Source organism: Anser anser, assembly GCF_964211835.1.
Source record: "Anser anser genome assembly, chromosome: 3".
In the NCBI taxonomy this organism is placed as follows: Eukaryota; Metazoa; Chordata; class Aves; order Anseriformes; family Anatidae; genus Anser; species Anser anser.
Window position 1 is genome coordinate 73,249,844 of NC_139722.1, and position 17,724 is coordinate 73,267,567.

Sequence of the window (17,724 nt, forward strand, 5' to 3'; positions counted from 1 at the left end):
ACATCCACCTTCAAGTGACCAGGGTAACCCAGATCTGCCTTTTTTTTCTGAAGGCTGAGCTTCCCTTCCCCTCCCACACATTCTCTAACCTCCACAGCTCCATGGAGGCTCTCTGCTAGTAAGTGACATCACCTTTCTTTTTTTTGCCAGCTCATCAGCAAGAGGTGGCTGGCTGCGTCTAATCAGATGATACCCTCTGCTACAGGCGATACAGTGTCTTCTGCCACACTGCAAATCCTGGCCAATTACAAGCACTTTGGGTATGATCACACCACATATTCAGAGAGAAACCAGAGCTGTTGCTAAGCGCAGGGGTCTTTCAAATCCCTGCAGAGGACTGGAACCTGCAGCATGCCACAAATGTGGCTGATACGTATGGGGCATCAATGCACATCACATAGTGGACTGTTAATCTCACCATTCTTAATGTGTTCCTCAGCTGTGCTTTTGCTGGCTGGGAGCTCAGGCAATCATTCTGGCAGCAGACTGCTGCTGTAGTTTGCTGTTAGCTCCAGCATCACAAATAACCTGAGAACAAGTCCTTTGGATTATCACTGCATTCAAAACAGGACTCACAGCAGCTTGCTCACTAATCTTGCCTTGTGGCCAGAAGCAGAAGAAAGCTAAGTGGGGAGTAAAACAAAAACAAAGCCAACCAAACAAAAAAGGTTTAGCCGTCCATTCTTAGTAGCATTTTTGTTTTCATTACAGGTTCTTTCCTTCCTGATAAAGAGGCAGACATGACTTAGTCTGCTATGTAAAGACCGCTAATGGAAAGATGATACTAGACGACTTAGGGGAGTGGGGTGGTCACTTGACTATGCTGGACTATAAGGACTAAATCTAGAAACATCACATGTGACAATACCAAACATTAAAGCATCTAACCTTGAAATTAAAATCCAAAACCCTGAATTATGCACTGAGGCTCCCTGTAGAGAGCATGCAGGACATAAGGCACCTTGGAATGGCATATGAACAACCAGTCCACTGAGTGGAGAAGCTAAATTAAGAAGAAAATGCTGAAAGATTTGGATGAATGCTGATGAATTAAAAAATGTTGCAACAGCTGAGCTTCAGTGTCCCATTAGACCACGGCTCCACAGCCCTGTACCAAACAGACTACTCCAATATTTCTTCCAAAGGTAGACTATCTGGTCTCAAGTGCTATTGCCAGTTGCATTTGCAGATGTGTCATAACTCATCCGTCCACTTTTGTGAAGTTTTATTTCTTTCTTAAAGGATACTTGTAATATACTCAGACATTAAGGTGATGAAGACATCAGTACACGAGACAGTGCAGCCACATAAGATACCTGCTTTATAAATGTATGGCTTATTCTGGATGGACACCTGTTCAACTGACCTGCAGTCAATATGCCAAAAAGTACAGACAACAAATATGATTTAGTCTGCAAAATTGGCCTGGTTCCTCCTTTCATGAATGATAAGATCTCCTTTGGGCCAATTCCTTGTTTCGTTTCCCTTCTTCCTTTTAAATAACTTAACCACTTCACAAACCAAGACAGCTCACAGCTACCACTACTTAACCTATTCCGGGCTCACGTGGGTATCAGATGCCCAGCTGAGTTCATACATCATATACTCCGTCACAGAGGTTATATTTAGTAAGGCTCAATAGGCCAAGTCAAACAATTATCCTTCAAGTAAACTTTCTGTCGGAGAAAACTTACCCATTACAATGACAAATGCAAAACTAGCCAGTGTCAGTGATGATCCACTGTTGACCATGTTGATGAGCAGCTTGAATAACGGATATAGCAGCAATAAAGCCCAGAAAAGCCAGTTCAAAAGCGTCCATGGTCGTCGGGGTGGTACTATAGGGACTGCCGGGTAGGTTCCTGTTCGGTAGTACTCTTCCTGGAATGCATCCTGGTAGAACAAAGGAGGGGCAACAATTAAATTCCCATCTGCCAATGAAACTAGCCATTCCTGACTTTGATGTTTCTCCTTCTACATGCTTGTAACCCTGAGGGAAGATCAAAGACCGAGTAATGGCTGGAAAGCTTGTTCTTTGAAGTCAATGAGCACATACTCGAAAAAAAGAGCTTACATTGATGTGTGCACCCTTTCTTTCTCCTGCACATAGAAGCCTGAAAAATGGCATGCCTAGAGTGTATAACAAACCCATAACAACCTCACCCAGTGGGTGAGGGGATGCACACTTGCAGTAATGTAGATATCACTGTTGCACCTCCTGCAAGAGCCACAGCCTTTGGACAAATAGTGCTGGTAAGCCAGGAAAGCGTTTGGGCTATGTCTGCAGTAACAGATCCTCTGCTCCCTAACGTTTCCTCCAAGCATTGCTCTAAAACAGCATCCACAGCCCTATCAGAAAAGGTGAACAGACACCATCTTGTGCTATATACTCCAAAGAACACCTCTCCCCTCCTGTCCACTTTGTCCCACAGACATAGTCTTACTTACCTTGTTCCCTCCCATGCAGCCTGTGGAGGAAAGGGTGGTTAACCCCTCTACAGACAGTTGCGCACACAAATAGTTTAAAGAGTCTCCCACTATTTTTGTTCAAAGGGCTCTTGCGTTCAGTAGAATAAGAGGATGACGGTGGGGCGGTTTTTTGTTTGCTTTGTGGGTTTGTGGGGAGACGGGGGGAGAAGAAGTTTGGTTTTTCTTTCGTTTTGGTTTTTAAAGCACAGAAGGCTTAGCCTTCAGTACCTTGCTCCGAAGTTTACATGGATGAACAGTATTGCCTTTAGCAATGTGATCACCCCAAGGTGTCAAGCTGGTGGGGAAAAATGCCCTCCTTCTGGTTCCAAAGCAAAGATTATTAATCTGATTAGCACATAAAACTGGTTAATTAACGGAGTCAGAATTAGACTGACATAAAAAGGAACCTCAGTTGAGTCAGAACAAAGGGCTGATTTTCTTCAAAGAAAGGAATGCTTCATGACGGTTTCCAAAAATTCTGGCAAAGCCAAGATTGTCCTCATCAACCACAAGATTAGTTCTACTATGCTATGATTTTACATTTACTTACACTCCAGCTAACACGGACAATTCTTTAATTATTTAATGGCAATTTGAGCAATTACAGGCCGCTACCATTTTATCTAATTCAAAGGGAGCATTTAACTTTTAAGAGATTACACAGTAATTAGAGAATTGCTCTCTCTTTATTGAGATTAGAAAAATTATGACTGTTTTGCTCATGTGAACTAGATTGTACTGGGATCATCATGGCCAATTAATTTGCTATCTTCAGCAAATCACACAATGTATGAAGTTTTCTTTACAGTGCCTTGAGGATTTTGGTTTATGACTGGTTTAGCTACTAACTAATCATCAGTAAATTGAATTCTCCTATATACAATTAGGTTTCTAAATACCAGCATCACCCAGAAAAATATTAAGAATTTCTGACTATTACTGGTACCACCATTAGGGGGCCTATTACTACAGAAGCAAGACAGACAGACTTAAAACAAGCATAGTATTTTTCCTTTTGCTGGCTCTGCACAGCATAAGGGTCAGAAAAAACGGTGACCACATCTCACCAAGAGGTTTGAGACAGACGGAATAAATAAATAATGGGCAAAAGGATGTCACTGTCTTCACCTCTGCTAAACATTTTACACCATTATGGGGAACAGCTCCTCAATTCAATTACAATTCCTTGCCCTTAGAAGCATACATGTTCCTCACAGAAGAGATTCGTGGGTTGATCTACGCTTTTAGAGGGTGCCGATAGTACCCCCAGACAGCTCAAGTCAGTATTTAAACCTATGATGCACATTAACATTCCCCTCAACCACCTCCCCCAAAAGAAGCTCCTTTCATTCTCCGCATGCAGAGCTTGTTTTCTGTTTGTAGTAAGTTTCACCCACTCAAGTAGCATTTTTAGATGTGGAAGCATGCTGCCCCTAACAACCCCACCAAATCTGAGTTACTTCAGACACAGGGGTGAGTAATGCAGTGGCAGGAAACCAGGGAACATCCATCCTCTTGTGAGAATCTACTGGAGTCTTCCCTCCTGCTCCCACCAGGAAGATCTGACTGCACAGGGATGCCACTGCTCTTTCATGAAGAAACTCACAAAGAATGAGTATCCAAAAATACATTCTTTGTTCCCAAACACCGGAGTTCTGTACACTTTCCCTCTTCAGTTATCCTTTGCTAAGTCCCTGGGGCATTCTGGCATATACTTTCATGCCCTGTTTTCCATCCTTCTCTTATAAGCGAAAAGAATCAGAAACTCACTTTCTTTTTAATGGAAATTAAGATTCTCAAGCAGAACTTCTATTTCAGGAGCTGAGGCTGTGAAGAGGTGGAAAGCAAAAACAAACAAGCAAGGACTAGCAGAGTTGTGACTGTTGTACAGTATCTTTTTGGACTGGGCAATAACATGCTCCGTCTGCTCCACGTTAAGGGGGATTCTTTCTAGCAGTGGCAGTTTAAAAAGAAAAGGCAACTGGCAGCCCAAGTTGTGCTTCTGTCAGGACTTGGCATTAACTGATCCAGTGCTGGCCACCTCTGAAAGGAAAAAAATCACACCAGGTAAGGAAGAAGAGAAATGCAAGGACACGGTGCCTACATAAGCCTGGAACAGGAAGAAGAACAATGTTTGGTTTATAATAGCAGGGTGCCACTGCTCATCTGGAAAGGCCCTCCTCGTTACATTCGCAGCAGGGACTAAACCAGGAAATGGGCTGATAAGTAGTAAGAACATAAAGAAGCCAGGTTGCAGACAGTAGCATCCCATTGAGGAACATGTAACTGATACCAGGCAATGGGGTAAAAAAAGACAACACAAGCTCTTCTCAAAGACTCTGACTCCTCTATTAAAGATAATTTAGAAAGGTCACGTCCCTTGATGTCCACTAGCAGCAGATCTCATTACTCATTCAAACAACTTTGTGTCCCTGATGATCACGAGTGGCCAGCACTCCAGCCTTGACCTCAGCATCTATGGCATGTCCCATACACTAAATTATGCTCCTGGAGCATAATTCAGCCCTGCTGAGTAAGAAAGGGGAGGATGAAGGAGCTTACCATTAAATCAACCCCACACTCAGATGCTGTCACATACACTGCCATGCTTTCGGGAGAGCAGGACCCTTCAAGACTGCATTTTTCACATTTAGCTAGAGCCGTTTGATTCACAACTTGCAGAATAACCCTGCATCTGCCCACCCCTTTTATTACCATGGCCTTGCAAAAAAGACAGGGCAGCAATTACTGGTAGGTCTTGGAGTCTCACAGCTGATGAATGCCTCTGAGCACACCTGCATACGGAGAGGCAGTTCATGGGGCCAATGTCTGCCACACAACTCTGCAAAGAGTGCACAATTCATCTGTGAAGGTGTCCCAGAGCTGGCAGCCAGTGCAGCATACAGAAAAAGCTCAGACTGCCCTGAATCAACCAAGAGATGCTGCATGCTCTCTCCCACCTTGTAAGGCTCGAGAGGGTATTGCAAAAATTATGAATATCGCTGAGAACAAGCAACAGCACATGCAACCATGATGCAAGATAAAACAGGGAACCTGTTTTTCAGTAGCGTGCATACCTTGTCCTATTTTGAAACAGAAAGTGGAGTGCTACAACCAAAATGGACAAAGCAGCTGATGAGTGCATATCCTGCAATGAAGCACTGCCCTTTCAATATAACTTTGTTACTTTTCATCATAAATATTTACTGACTCTGGAGCCATAAGCCTGAAACAAAATTCACTTTTGGAAGAGAAACAGAATTCACTTTCAGAAGCAACACTCAGACAGCGATGCTGCTTGTCATCCCACCTAAGAGGTAATTATCTAAAAGAAATATGGCAGAAAGGTGAAACAGAAATTGAATTTTTACTCCGCACATAAACTTTCATTATCTCAGAACTCTTTATCAACTTATCCCTGCTCTGTATTCTCCTAAACAATCTGATTTTACACAGATGTGGGCTTGTGTAAACCAGGAACAACTGCAATGAAATAACATAAAACAGCTCAAGAAAGAACAACATGTCATCCTCCAAACAAACAAAAAAAAAAAAGAAGAAGAAGAAAGAAGAAAAGTAGAAAAAAAGAAGGAAAGGAGAAAAAAGAAAGGGAAAAGGGAAAAAAAAGGAAAAAAAAGAAAAAGGAAAAAAATCCCACAATACCAAAAAGCTTTTAATGGAAAGGAAAACTGAACAAACATGCCTTCCTCCTGTACTTAAATGGGAAACTAACAGCAAGCTAAGCTGTTAAAAGAAAGCAGGATAGATGCACACACAGTTTGCAAGGGAAATAACTGAGCATTTGCCAAAAAGAGAGTAATAGAAAACTAAGTGAATTACTGCAAAGGATGCAATAAAGGATTCAGGAAAACAATCACCACATACTCATTTAATTTATGTACTTGTCCTGATAATGTCTAAACATTATCTTAGCAACACGAAACAGGGTTAGAAATAAAGGCATAGTACCAGGAAATGGACTTTTGCAGCGTTCACCAAAAGGACCGTTTGCATTTATCTTCCTGTGGAGAGAGCACGGGCATGTAGGTACCACGATGCCGTTCTGCAGAAGTGTGCCAGACGTAGTGCCTGCATTAGATGTCTGCGGCACAACTTACAAGAAGGAAGATCAGAGGCGCTGAATTAAACCAGAAGCGGTCTTGGTTTGAAGCTGAGAAAGACTAGAGCATAGACTATACAGACATGCTAATGTGGTGTTCTGGGTTGAGTACAACAAACCACATAACAGAATTTCACTGCACTAGTGAGAGGAAAACAGAACTTAGCTACAGGCTAATTTAGAAACGATAGCTATAGGCCATCATTTCTAAATCTTAAACATTGCTGTATTCTAATCTAAATAACATAACTTATCTCACTGTATCATGCCTTGCACACCTATGACTCCCACTGACTGAAACAGGAGTGCTCTGTGTATTCAAAGAGCACATCCCCAACCATTACCTCTTCATAAAAACAAAAACCACAAGAAACAGATTCTGAAAATCTGAAGGATGCATATGCAAATAGCTGAAAAAAAAAATCATCAGGCCTCTACAAGCACACTCCATCTACAAGTTGTCCTTATTCTGCCCCCGTGCTATGTAATCAGGAATCTTGAATGCACGCCCTCTGTGCACACAATGTGAAAGTAATTTATCAGCTTGTCCTGTTAATGTTGGATATTTGCCTTGATAAAAGACACAGACTAAAACAAGGGACAAAAGTTTTAATGCACTAAATCAAAATATAACTCATTTAGCCCAAGAATTAATTCTGGATTTAGGAGGTGACTCTAACGGGAAGAAGGTTCTACTACCAACCAGGCAGTTGCATATTTTGTATACTTGCGCAACTTTCTGAGGAACAGTTTAAAACTATTCTCTCACTGAGGCTTGCCTCATTTTTTTACCTGCTGCTCTTTAAGTACAAAATAGAGGTAACCATGACTGACAGTGCAAGACCACTTTGCATCTGGAGAAACAGAGCACTTGTTCCGAAAAACAAAAACCACAAAACCCCAAAGCGCAACCACTTCACACGCACACTGTAAAGGTCTACGAGGAGTATAAATAACTGAGCACCAGTGGCTCATGAGTTCTGTCTGGACAAAAAACTAACCTTTTCTTGGTAGAGTTTGTGGAGCCAATTAGAACACTCCTGCTCATCTTCTGGAACTTCCTCTAAAGGAATCCGCCTGCCAACGGCAAACAAAGAGAAATTGAAGAATATTAAATAGTTCTGCTCTGATGAACAGCATTTGCATTACAGAGACAGATCATCCATCTGACAGGAGATTCACTGTACTCCCCCCACCGCTCTTTTATTTATTTATTTAATAATCTGTGGTAACAGCTTCCAGATCAGCAAAGTATAGTTTGCTTCTAGATCTACCTTCAGTTTTCACATGCATCTGAAACTCAAGATTTAGATTTCTGAAACAGTAACACATTCTATTTGAGCTCACTAGAACCACTTTCTAGCCAAAGGTTTGAAATTTTCTGTTTCTAGAGAAAGTTTTTGAAAGAACTGATTTCCTACCTCACATACGGAGCTCAGGGCTGTGTTTAATCAGCTAGGCATCAGAGAAAAAAAACACAAAGTATTCTCTTAACTAGGACACAGCACATCTAGAATTTCTCAGGCAATATTTCTGATTTAAGTTCTCAAGAAAATACTTTTTTAAACAGACAGAAAAGGGGAGGTAAAAAGAAAACATCACCCTACTCTATTTCAAGAGAAACCAATTGTAGCAGCAAATTAAAGCTATAATGAGGTTACGAACTCCCAATCACTTACGTTATCACTTCTAAGGCTCTGATGCTCCAATCCTAAATCATCACATACCTCAAGTACCTGCAGAACAGGTGCTGCTGATAGAACCTAGCCTGAGATGGAGCTCTTTGGAATTGGCCCATCCTTATTAAGATTGTGGGAAGCCATTGGGGCATTCATCTTTATAGAAACGTAAGCGATACGGAATCCTGGCAAATGTTTTTTCTTTATACAAACCACCCTAGGTAGGGAGGGAGGGGCAGTCAAGTATATCATCTACACCAAACAGACGGGAAGAGTCCTGAGCCTGGCTTCCACCTCGGTACAAATCACTGTGCCAGAGACAGGAGTCAAGGAAACCCTCCTGAACACTTCATAGATGTTTGGTCACTGAGGCCAGGTGAGTTAAAAAAGAGGCTCCACTGTTGTGACTGAGCTGACATGCAGAAATCAATAAAAAACAACAACAAAATCTGTAGAGCTCCACAAGATCTTCAAGTATTTATAGTTACAGAATTTGACATGAAACCCTGCTCAAACCAGATGAGTTTTTCATCTAGAGTCCTGTAAAGCCAGGTTGGTAGAGACTTGCTACGTCCATTACCTCTTCGAAAATATTTCCTTATTTGTGCAAGTGTGACTGCAAGTACACCCTCCTGTATGCCAGAAATTAAAACGTGGATTACTTGCCTTACATATAAATCTGCGTGATATTTCTTTCCATTTAGAACGCCCAGCAATGTTGGATTCTCATTATTTCTGAAGTTGAGGGTAGAATCATAGACTGCTGAAACTATAAGAAGAAAAACAGGTTATGTGACTAAAGTAGTAATAGAATTGAAGATCAATCATTCTCTCTCAAACAAGAAGCATATTTACATATGGAGCCATCAGCAATAGCACCATAGTCTGAGCTATCAACAAGGTAAAGATGACAATGTATATTCAACATGCAGGTTATTAGAAGGCAAATATCCAGTGACCCTTTCAGGACTTACAGCAGTAGAATGGATGAATACTCGCCACCCATGTCTCCTTCCCCAACAGATGCCGAACGCTGGGAACATATCAACAGTTTATATACCATAGGAAATTCTAGAAGCCCAAAACTGTTAGCTTTCCCAACTCACTGAACAAGACAACTGAGTGGGGACTCACTCCCCCTGCAGAAGATTGCTTAAATAAGCAAGCAGATAACCACTTACACAAGCAATAAACAATACATACAGTTTGACTGAGAACAGGTAAACTTTGTCTGAGACCTATCCTACAGCCAGAAGGCTTAACCCAACTATGAACCAGGGCTTGAAACAACCTCCCCTTCGTGCCCGTTCCTGGATAGCTGAGGCATTTGCTATAATGCAAAGGCAGAGACAGAATAACAGACCATCACCTGTGTGAGATGAGCTACTGTTACGAAGACATGCAGCTGCATGAATACAACATCCAAGTTCCACACAACTAAACTGCAACCAAACTTTCAGCCCAGAGAGAACACTGTCAGTTCAGGACTGCACAGTAACAGTAAAAGCATTTGCAAACAAAGGTCGTTCTTAGTTAGACAGTGTCAACAGTTTCTACAGAAAAAGTGTTCATTGTTTTAAACCAGAAAAAGTGTTACAGAAAAAGTGTAAGAGATTATTTGAACACAGGAGCTAAATAAACTTTTTGATTGCTTCATACTACCAACATGTCTATGGCAGGGGCGCTGGAACTAGATGATGTTTAAGGTCCCTTACAACCCAAACCATTCTGTGATTCTAACATACCTGTAAAGAGACTGTTTCTGATACGGTAGGAAATTACCAGAGAGCAATTAATTCTCCCGGCACTGAAACTGATTGCGCATCATGGTATGAATTCCAAGATCAATAACAGCAACAATAACAAAATTGACTAAAGCGCTTCACCCACAGCTTGCTGTATTTCAGATTTTCTGCTCCAGAGTTTTGCAATAATGAACACTTCAGTGAATTTTTATTGTGAGAGGTTTTGACCCCCATAAGGAAGCATTCTATTACACAGAACAGATTTGGTTTCATTTTTGAAGTTTATCAGTGTGAGATTGATATGGCTTGGTCACAACATACAGCCCAGCAGAAATTCCCCCCCAGAGTTTGTTACTGCAAAGCAGAATTCATAGCCTAGAACAGAACAGCCCAGATTTAGTGCTGCAAAGAAAGCCCAAAAATAGAGGCCAAAACTGTGTCACTGTACACAGACTGTATCCCTCACTACTAAGTCTATTTTTTTCTACTACAGTTGGGATTTTAGCTCAAGCTCAAAACTACAAACCATAAGCCAAAATCTGCTTCCAGCACATTACCTTCATTGTACAATAAAAATAGGAATTTATTTTTTTGAATAAATTACCTACCTCCACTTTAAAGCTTCTTAGTGAATAAGGATTTTACTAATCCACTCTAATTTACTGATCCAATGTAATTGAGGGAAGACAAGAGCTTAATTTGGTTTGTACAAGGTAAATTTGTTAGCTTAGAATAATCTCAAATTATTAAAGAATAATGACAACATGAAAACAATAAAGGAAAGTATGATGTGTCCAGCACTTGTTACTTTTGTCTTCTAGGAGACACCTACATTTGAATTTTGAGATGACTTGGGTTCTTGTTCAGACACATTAGAAAATGATTCTCTTGTTCTGAAAAAGTTGTGCAGCGTTGATCAGGAACATCTTATGTTCCATCTTATCATAGGCCATACACAGAGTTTTCCTTCACTCCAGCTAAACAAATCCCTTTCCAGTCTGTGACTGGTCTGTAGTTTGATGTTCAGTCTAGTTCTTTTTTGTATCACACTGAAATCTTTTGCTGGCAAAGCAGTGCCAAATCCAAGATAATAACGTATGCAGGAGTAAATAGACCCCTATTATATTTGGGTATAAAGTAACTGAAGACCTAAGCTTTTCTATTTTGAAAATGCAGGAAAAGAACAATGGAGGACGTGTCAAAGAAAAGACTGCACCGGATTAAAATTTACCAGAAAGCTTCCACAGCCAAAGCAGCACTAGTACACTGCATGACATACTGACATTGTTTTTCATTAAACACGCATTTTGTACATACTATATATTTTAGGTATTTTTATGCATATACGTACAATTACATACATATTTGTGCTTAATTACAACTAGACAGCCCATGATTCTCTCATCCAAAAGCTTAAGAGTCCAGAAATTCCACATTTTAAATCAAGTCAAAAAAAAAAAACTTCACAGTATCTTCAAAACCTTCCAACTGTCTTATTCTCAGACTAGTTTGGGCAGTTCTTCAGAAGTTTTGCTCTAATTATGAAATAATACATTTCTCAGAGAAAGTATCTTAAAACAACTTTTTTCATTAAAAAACAAAGATAATTCATTTTTTTGAAGTCTTTTCAGAGGCTTAGAACAGATCACAATTGAAAGAAACATTTTTCCATTGAAATCACTATTTTCTGACAAAAAAAACAAACAACATACACACACAAATAAACTCTACCCTTTGCTTTTGGTTCCCTGCATAGAATTCTGACAAAGAACTACATACTTAAGAAATTGGAATTTGCTTTCTTAATCTCTACTTAATGCTTAAGAAGTCTTTGAATTACATATTTAGAGAGGGGTTTTTTTGTTTGTTTTTTTACTGTTATTTTTTAACTGGCCTCTTGAATTGAATTTCATCCATTATTTTGTGGGCACAGTGGACTATGCCTGCACAAACATCCAACAAATCAACCTGCAAGCACTGAGTATGCCTACATACGGCTTCATACTAGCACACAATGATCTGCAGTGAAGACTCAGGAGATGCATGGGGAAGAGAAGGTGGAATTCACCGTACTGCCAGTATGACAGCCATTCTGGCACAATCTTTTAACATTTCATTGCTCTGGCCAAAGATCATCCATCTGCTCAAAATTGGTAGCTTGCTCAGGTAGGATTAGGACCTCCACTAAACACTGAAGAAATCCAGGACTGAAATTCAGCTCATGAGAAAAAACAACAACAACAACAAAACAATCAACCCCCCATACACAGTCATATTGACCTCCATGAAAACATCACTCTGGAATTTCACAGATTCACAGATTTCTCTAGGTTGGAAGAGACCTCAAGATCATCGAGTCCAACTTCCGGCCTAACACTAAGTACTCCACTAAACCATATCCCTAAGCTCTACATCTAAATTTGTTCTTCTGTGTTTCCTCTAGGACAGCAATTTCCATGCATGCACAATTGGAAGAAGTTGACAAGTTGGAATTATCTGCAATCCTTCAAGAGTTATATTTTTTTAATATACGCCTTAACTAAATAAAAACAGCTGAAAGGCACTGTCTGATATACAAGCAGTCAACAGTAATAACAGTTAAATACAACTTTTACAATATTTATGACATTTATTTGCACTGGGAGTAATGGATAGGTGTTTTAGAAACAGATCCATGTTTTCATTTGCTTCCATGAGAAGCACAAGTAGCAAATTCTACACTACAACCTAACAGCAATTTATTAAGACAGCACACAACCTCTAGAAATGACGTTCCTGGGTACTGCGTCTGTTACTACGGAACTGGTAGAGATGATCACCAATAAAAACATCAGAACAATTTTAAAAAATATTAGATGTATTCCTTTAAGAATCAGCATACCCACAGAACTTGCAATTCTTATCTGGGATCATCAGCTGCTTCCCTCAGAGGTCTCTTGGCTGGGTTTAAGTTACACAGTTTCAGCAGCAACTACCTATGAAAAATTATGACTTTTTGCTTCTTGAACCCTCACAGTGAAGTACTACCTTGTTATTAGCCTTACCCCGTTTGGTTTAACAAGTGACTGGCTCTGGTTTGAGGTAGTAACAAACACTTCTCCTAAGTAGGTAATTTAGGGATCTAAGTCTTTTTCGTTTCCTGACAGTATACAAAACATTTAGGATCCTAAGAAGTGCTATTGTAGTTTATCGCATGAATGCCCAAACCTCTTTATAAATGGCACTTGAGATCCCTGAAATTGTTTCCTTTTGAAATACTTTCCCATAAATCAGCTACCTGTCTGCAGTCACACCATGTTTTGTTTGTTTTACATTGAGTAGTGACAAGGAAAAAAACACCACTAAAATCACTTGTCCCTGACTCCCAGCTCAGGGCACTGGAGGTCAGCGAGTTCTGACTCAGATCTTCTCAGTGCCTCAGGTCTATCTCCCCTCCTCCTCAGCAAAACATTTGCCCTTACTCAAAAGGGAAGGTTAAACTGTGCCCTTCAGGGAGCTGCTCTGGATGCTACACATAACTTCCGTCTTCTTCACATGTCAGAAGAGGTCCAAGCTATGCTGTCCATTTTGGGGGGTGGGAAATCAGTGATGCCTGACAAGCTACAACAGTGATATCATCTACCTGACTTGTGAGAAGATACAAAAAAGAGACATGACAGACAGCAAGACAGCTGACTGCAAAGCTTTTTTTACAGCAACTACCCCAGATAAGCCAGATGAAAACATGTCTTCAAAGACAAAAAGGAGTTTTGACATTAACTTCAGTCATGCTAGAACATTTTCTTCTAAACCACTACTTTGTCGTTCTTATATATCAGCCTTCTAACACCACATAAATCCACCAAACCCCAAAGTGTAACACTATAGCTACTTAGCACTGTCTTTCCTTTGTTCATGAAGTACAGAGCAGAAGACTTAGCTGGATATTATTAGTCAAAGAAGATCACTTTAAAGGAATGGCCTAGAGTGCCATGTTCTTACCGATGGCACTCTAGAGTTGGTAAATCTATTTCAGGTAACCAGAAGGAGGGTGAAGGGTACAGAACAACATTAACAAGGAAAAGTTTACTCATATTCCGTAATTAACTTATAAACTTCTCCTACATATATCTTCAGAAATGGTTTACTGCCCTCTACTCCGCAAAGGCTACTAAGAAACTCTAGAGTACATCTACACAGAAATTTAAAGCAGAGTATTTTTTGATAAAAAAATGTTACTTATATTTACCACAACTAAACATTTAAGACACTTTCTTAGATTCTCTGAAGTAATAAAGTGATGTATTGGCTTCACTGGGAATAGTATTTCTTAGTAACACAGTATATACTAAGAAATATTATCATTTGGGAATAGGTAGGAAACCTGTAACTTGGGATCCCCCAATACAGTAACAGATAAGGAAGCAAACATAAGAAATTAATCAAGCTGCCCATGAATTTTGCTAGTCAAACCTAACCTTTAATTTTGACAGACCAGTAGAAGAAAGCTCAGAAAAGATTCCAGGGCTTTTCTTCTAGGACACACTCTATGGGGAAAAGAAGAGCAAGGCAAAGCGACAGCAGTTACATGAAATAACCATTTAGCATTGCTCCTTGTGACTTTCCTTACCTACATTTCTCAAACACTGCACGGTGACAGCAAATCCTTTCGTTCGTGGCAGAAGGTGATATTTGAGCTTGGGCAGGCCTTTGGCTTCAGCCACCTGCATGCTAATCTGGTGCTTCTGTTCTGTGAACCTTGTACCCTCACAATGAATCAGGAACTAAAACAAGAGAGAATTTCAGTTAGAAAACAGCTCAGGTTTTCTACATATGCCTGACCAGAGTCTTCTCTAATTCCCATCAGTATGGCCCAAATGAACACCGCTAGCAAGGACAGGTATAGCCACATACATATGCTGGTAATTTAATTACCCTGGAACTATTAAAAAATAAGAAACAACAAACAAAAAACTCTCAATTGCCCCCACTCATACAACTTGCCATCCTGTGGTTTGAAGTCTAGGCTTTGGGCTTTAACACCTGCTCTTCTACTGAAGTCTGAATGACTTGATTTCTCTAAATGAGTCACTATCTCTAAAGAGATGATAGAAAACTCACAAAACATTCTCCTTGTTGCAAATCTCTTACTGATGCTGAGGTGCTCCAGTATCTAAAAGTTGTAAGTGTCTGAACTGAACACATTTCTAGGAAATGCCTTGTTGGCTCATCTGCTTTCACTACGACATGAGGCCCATAAGCAACAGCAGACACTAACTTTGATGCCAAAGACTGAGCTGGTAACAAACGTAGGGCAGTAGATGCAGGACAACAATAGGTCTCAGTCCCTTATGAGCTACACAGCACAACTGCTCTGACATGAACAATTACAATTTTGCCAGTGGCAGGCAGCGGAGAGCACAGATCTTTGGAGATTTATCACTTGCTCAGCTGCTTTCTGCCAGACCTGAATGCAAACTATCACATCAGAGAGCAGTACCAAATAACATCAGCTAAGTCTCAATAACCCACAACAAGAATTTAGCCCACAGAGAACCTAAAGAAAACTGTCTAAGTAGCCAGCTTCAGATCCAGCCCATCTAAGAGCATTTTTACTCATGTACCACGTGCATAATGTTAAGCAGTCAGATGAAACATAAAGAAACTGGTAAGAAAATCCTCCTAAACCAGCTAGCATGCTCTCACTTTCTAACTACTGCTGTACCTTTTGAAATTATGTCAACAAATGAGTGCAGATTAAAACACCACACTGGAATAAATCCAGCTGTACACCTGCATCTGGATCTCTCAATACATGTAGAACTCCTTCTCAGTAATACTCCACAGCAGTAAATAAAGAATGGTGGTAATTTGTGGTTACCAATTAGTACTGAACTGCCTATGTTCACGAAAAGGAATTCAGCATTTTTTACGAGTCACAGAGCACAGGCAAATCCCTGTGAGAAAGTGGGATTAGAAACTAAGAATTCTCCATCTGCTGACAGCCTCCTACCTAGAAATCATTTAAGCAGTAACCAAACAGAGCTTAGTTTTGATTGCTTAGGGCTCACTGAAATCAACAATAACAAAGTTCTGCTTCAGAGAAGGAGAGATATAGCACGCACACTAGGAAACCACCTCTTAAGCAAACAGTTTCTGTAGGCCCTTGTGAGGCTGCTTAATTTCCCTCTCACCATCAGAACTAGGATTCTTCTGATTACTGAGGAAATTAAAGATTCAAAGGCTTTTCATTCCCAGACTAGGACAGACTCAACACTTTAAAATCATAGTAGTGCAAAAAATAACACTTTCTTGTTACTGAAAGGTGACACCAAACTTCTCTGACATAGCCAATGACCTCCAAGGCCACTTCTCTGACCAGACACTGCTCTGCAGCTTTCACTTTTACTGGGCCATGTCTGAACTAGCACCTTCACAGAAATGGCAATATCACAGGGAAATGCAAGAAGAAAACAGCTGATGTTTCTCCAAACAGTATTATCACATGGATCCGTTACACTGCCATGAACACCTGCATCTACCCCTCTACAGCTCCTACATTTAGAGGACTGCAAATCCTGCAAACTCAACTATTGAGTTGATCGCAGTGTAGGAATTTTTGAAGTAACATCCACGGAGCTCCATACTATAGAGTTAGCAAACAGGCAGTAGAGACAATTACATTGGAAATTCCAGACAGAACTCAACTCTCAGATAATATTCTCCTGATGCTGCCAGGAGGTTCATGAATCAAAGTTCTCAGGAGCAACCTGGTGACTATCACGTATTGCGTACGCCTTCATCCCGCCAAGCACTACAACACCTCCCACAACATTCATTAGTCATCACTCACCCAAAAGTTTTCAGGGTAGTCCCGGAGATTCAGCAACTTCTGCATGACTGTTTTCCGATCTTCCTCCCACTTACGCTTGCAGAAGACTATCTCTAGGAAATACCACATCCAGCCAATGATAGGCATGTAGGAGAGCTCCTTCTTCGCCAGCACTTTGGAACTCTGCAAGACGGAGTGAAAGGAAGTAAGGCGCAATCACACCACTTACTGGGTTTTGTACGGGCATGACACATGCAAAGTTAGACATTTACATCTTGATTCATTTATTGACCTGTCCCAGTTTTAAAACCAGTACAGAAGCAAAACAAGGAAGTTATCCTTGCATGACACAACAGTCAAATCTGATCCCAGTATCTGCATGACAGAAGACTTTTGGTATGAAATATATACATGTATGTATGTATGTATGCCAATCCTGCCCAAACCCTGAAACCCAAAACACTAGCCAAATTCCTTCAGATGCGGAGGAATCCATGCAAAAGACTCAAACCACATAAAATAAAATTCTTAACCAGACCCTGTGCAGTGAAGCTTGCCTGTTCCCAAAGCCAGGACACCTCATCATGACAAGAAAACCATTCTGAATGAGAAACAGATTCACAGAGCCTTTGCTGCACAACAGCATATTGATGCATGCACCTGTTTCACACATGCTTTACCAATGGAGGAAACCTTAAGCAAGGCTAGAAATACCAGCAGAAATAAAAATACTTTGTTTCTGTTCAGACTTGTTTATGGAAGGGCAGAAATACACTAGTAAGCTTCTGTTCAGAGCATCCTTCTAGAATAAAATAAGTACTGTTTCTGTCTCACAGGTGTGACAGACGCTGAATTGATTTGTCCAGACTCTCCATAAGAAGTCTATGGCTTTTCAAGCAT

The 17,724-nt window shown here is 40.4% G+C and overlaps 1 protein-coding gene across 4 annotated transcripts in view; it reads right to left on the reverse strand.

The window, feature by feature from the left end:
- AGPAT4 (1-acylglycerol-3-phosphate O-acyltransferase 4) overlaps positions 1-17,724 on the reverse strand; it is a 79,915-nt gene that overhangs the window by 9,490 nt on the left and 52,701 nt on the right. For all 4 annotated transcript variants that reach the window (XM_083830271.1, XM_083830270.1, XM_083830273.1 and 1 more), the window contains 5 exons: positions 16,846-17,007; positions 14,623-14,776; positions 8,935-9,037; positions 7,591-7,666; positions 1,695-1,893 (listed from right to left, as the gene is read on the reverse strand). In XM_083830271.1, the coding sequence (XP_083686397.1) occupies positions 1,695-1,893; positions 7,591-7,666; positions 8,935-9,037; positions 14,623-14,776; positions 16,846-17,007 (694 nt within the window). The remainder of the gene's footprint in view (positions 1-1,694; positions 1,894-7,590; positions 7,667-8,934; positions 9,038-14,622; positions 14,777-16,845; positions 17,008-17,724) is intronic.